Source organism: Bufo bufo, chromosome 3 (genome assembly GCF_905171765.1).
Source record: "Bufo bufo chromosome 3, aBufBuf1.1, whole genome shotgun sequence".
Taxonomy (NCBI): Eukaryota; Metazoa; Chordata; class Amphibia; order Anura; family Bufonidae; genus Bufo; species Bufo bufo.
The window spans coordinates 689,184,977-689,188,101 of record NC_053391.1 but is presented as its reverse complement, the minus strand read 5'-3'; the positions used below and the strand labels follow the sequence as shown (position 1 = coordinate 689,188,101).

The 3,125-nt window shown below is 40.4% G+C and overlaps 1 protein-coding gene across 1 annotated transcript; it reads right to left on the bottom strand.

Moving 5' to 3' along the window:
• Window positions 1-417: 417 nt before the first annotated feature.
• LOC120994066 (odorant receptor 131-2-like) lies at window positions 418-1,335 on the bottom strand. Its single transcript, XM_040422525.1, has one exon. It carries the CDS (start codon window positions 1,333-1,335, stop codon window positions 418-420), a length of 918 nt encoding a protein of 305 aa, XP_040278459.1.
• Window positions 1,336-3,125: the final 1,790 nt, after the last annotated feature.

Below are 3,125 nucleotides of genomic sequence, written 5' to 3'. Positions count from 1 at the left end.
CATCTGAGGCTGTATTGGCCTAATTGTAAGTTGTTCTTAGGACCAGAGGTGTTTTTCATTATGTTCTGATACGTAAAAACATAGAATTCGAAGAAGGTGGACTTTGCTTTTCTCATGAATGTGTTTGCAATATTTGGATACTGTATGTAATGTTTAGTTATTGCATGGTGGTACCGCAATATGTGGGCATGGTAGAGAAGTATTATTTATATGTATATATGTTTAGACTCCAATACTACCATGCAATGCTAAATAATACTTCCCTACAATGCCCACATAATACTGCCATTCAGTGCCCAAATACAACCACCAAAACTACCATACCACCATACAAGAACTAAATGTTACCTACAGCATCAGATATATTGTACCCACATTAGAATTTCATTTAATATTACATTTAAATATAAAAATTTATCAATTTGGATGACATATTTGGACTTTGCACAACAAAAATCTTTTCATGTGCACCCGGAAAAACTCATCAGTGATTCCGTATATGAAAGGACTAAGGAACCTCGGAAGACACATGAAGAAGCAGAAGTTGATAATTGGTAACAAAGAAACATATTCTTTAAGCAGAGGCTCTATTAAGGTATAGATAAAAGCAGTCATACATAATATTAACTGAAACGCGTGGAGAATCACAGTTTTTCCAGCCTTGGCAGCAAATGCTTTTCCAGAACCAACCTTCAGAGCAACCATCACAATCTTGATGTAGGTGAAAAGTATAATCAGACCAACCAGGGAAAAAGTTGAAATGTAGACAAAATCTCTGATGGAGTTTTGAACTGTGGTGAAGCGTAAGGCCGTTCGGAAACATTTCACATGCAGTAAGAAAAAACTACGATCTACAGACAAACTCAAGATGATGAGGTCCCCCAAATTAGGTATGAGGCCAATTGTCCATATTACTCCAGTCGCAATAGCTGTTCTTTTCAAAGTGCAAAATTCTCCATGCCTTAGTGGGAAACATATGGCTATATAGCGCTCCAAGCACATGATAGCAAGGTTGTATGGAGTGACCTTCAGGGTCGTAGAGGACATGGTGATTACAGTGTAGCAAAATGGTACCGGGAAGGTTACAGGGTAGAAGGAAAGTAGGAAGAGGAAAAGAGTAGTGACCAGATATACTAAGTCATTGATCATCATGTGGGCAAACAGGACATAGCGGGCTTGTTCTCGAGCAGAAGAGTTGGTAAAGTATATTGTCAACATTAGAACCATGAAATAGAAGTAGACCACAATGCTACAAAAGGTTAAAACTATAAGGGACTGCCTAAGGATCTCAAGGTTCTTGTTGACCATCTGGGTTGTATTCTGTTGGGGATCCATGATGTTTGACATAACCCAAGGTTCTAAGGCTGCAAATGGAAAAAAAAATATAACAGTTCACATCAGTGTAAAAGACTTGAAACATCCGATCCATTTCTTCCCAATCCTTAGAACTTAGGTCAATCCAATTGAAGATCCCAAAAGCTCGAAAGAAAGTTATTTTGGTCTGCCTCTCTTAGACCACTTCCTATCTGTATTACAGGGTTTATCTTCCATTTGATATTCCACAAGACTAAGTATTTGGCCCTTAACTGCTGTGGCCTTGGCCAATCCATCTCGTAAACAACCCCCAAATCTGTCATTCTGCTCCCAAACTGGACAAAGACAGACCTTGACGTCTTTCTTAAATCACAATTGGCTCCTACATGCAAATCCTATACTGCAGAAGTAAAAGTGCCATACAGATAGTCCCCCCCATAGTAATAGTGCTCCCAGAAGGGTCTCAATAGTAATAGTGTCCCATACACTACCCCCAATAGAAACCCTTTTAATAGTTATGCCCTCCATATTGTATCCAATAATAATGCCATTACAATAGCTCACAGTGTTAATAATCCTTCTATAGAGTCCCTAGTAGGAAATCAGGCCATATCGTGTCCTCAACAGTTATTAGGCACCCATGTAGAGCCCTCAGTATTAATAAAGCCCCCTGTAGTAGCCCCAGTAGTTACAGTGGGATGCGAAAGTTTGGGAAACCTTGTTAATCGTCATGATTTTCCTGTATAAATCGTTGGTTGTTATGATAAAAAATGTCAGTTAAATATATCATATAGGAAACACACACAGTGATATTTGAGAAGTGAAATGAAGTTTATTGGATTTACAGAAAGTGTGCTATAATTGTTTAAACAAAATTAGGCAGGTGCATAAATTTGGGCACCACAAAAAAGAAATGAAATCAATATTTAGTAGATCCTCCTTTTGCAGAAATTACAGCCTCTAAACGCTTCCTGTAGGTTCCAATGAGAGTCTGGATACTGGTTGAAGGTATTTTCGACCTTTCCTCTTTACAAAACATCTTTAGTTCATTCAGGTTTGATGCTTCCGAGCATGGACAGCTCTCTTTAAGTCACACCACAGATTTTCAATTATATTCAGGTCTGGCGACTGAGATGGCCATTCCAGAACGTTGTACTTGTTCCTCTGCATAAATGCCTTAGTGGATTTTGAGCAGTGTTTAGGGTCGTTGTCTTGTTGAAAGATCCAGCCCCGGCTCAGCTTCAGCTTTGTCACTGATTCCTGGACATTGGTCTCCAGAATCTGCTGATACTGAGTGGAATCCATGGGTCCCTTAACTTTGACAAGATCCCCAGTCCCTGCACTGGCCACACAGCCCCACAGCATGATGGAACCACCACCATATTTTACTGTAGGTAGCAGGTGTTTTTCTTGGAATGCTGGGTTCTTTTTCCTCCATGCATAACGCCCCTTGTTATGGCCAAATAACTCAATTTTAGTTTCATCGGTCCACAGCACCTTATTCCAAAATGAAGCTGGCTTGTCCAATTGTGCTTTAGCCCACCTCAAGCGGAGAAAAGGCTTCCTCTGCATCACTCTCGCATACGGCATCTCCTTGTGTAAAGTGCGCCGAATGGTTGAACGATGCACAGTGACTCCATCTGCAGCAAGATGATGTTGTAGGTCTTTGGTGCTGGTCTGTGGGTTGACTCTGACTGTTCTCACCATTCGTCGCTTCTGTCTATCCGAGATTTTTCTTGGTCTGCCACTTCGAGCCTTAACTTGAACTGAGCCTGTGGTCTTCCATTTCCTCAATATGTTCCTAACTGTGG

What these genes read in the sequence shown, in the direction of transcription:
- LOC120994066 (XM_040422525.1), bottom strand. Translation starts at nt 1,335, where the DNA reads ATGGATCCCCAACAGAATACAACCCAGATGGTCAACAAGAACCTTGAG.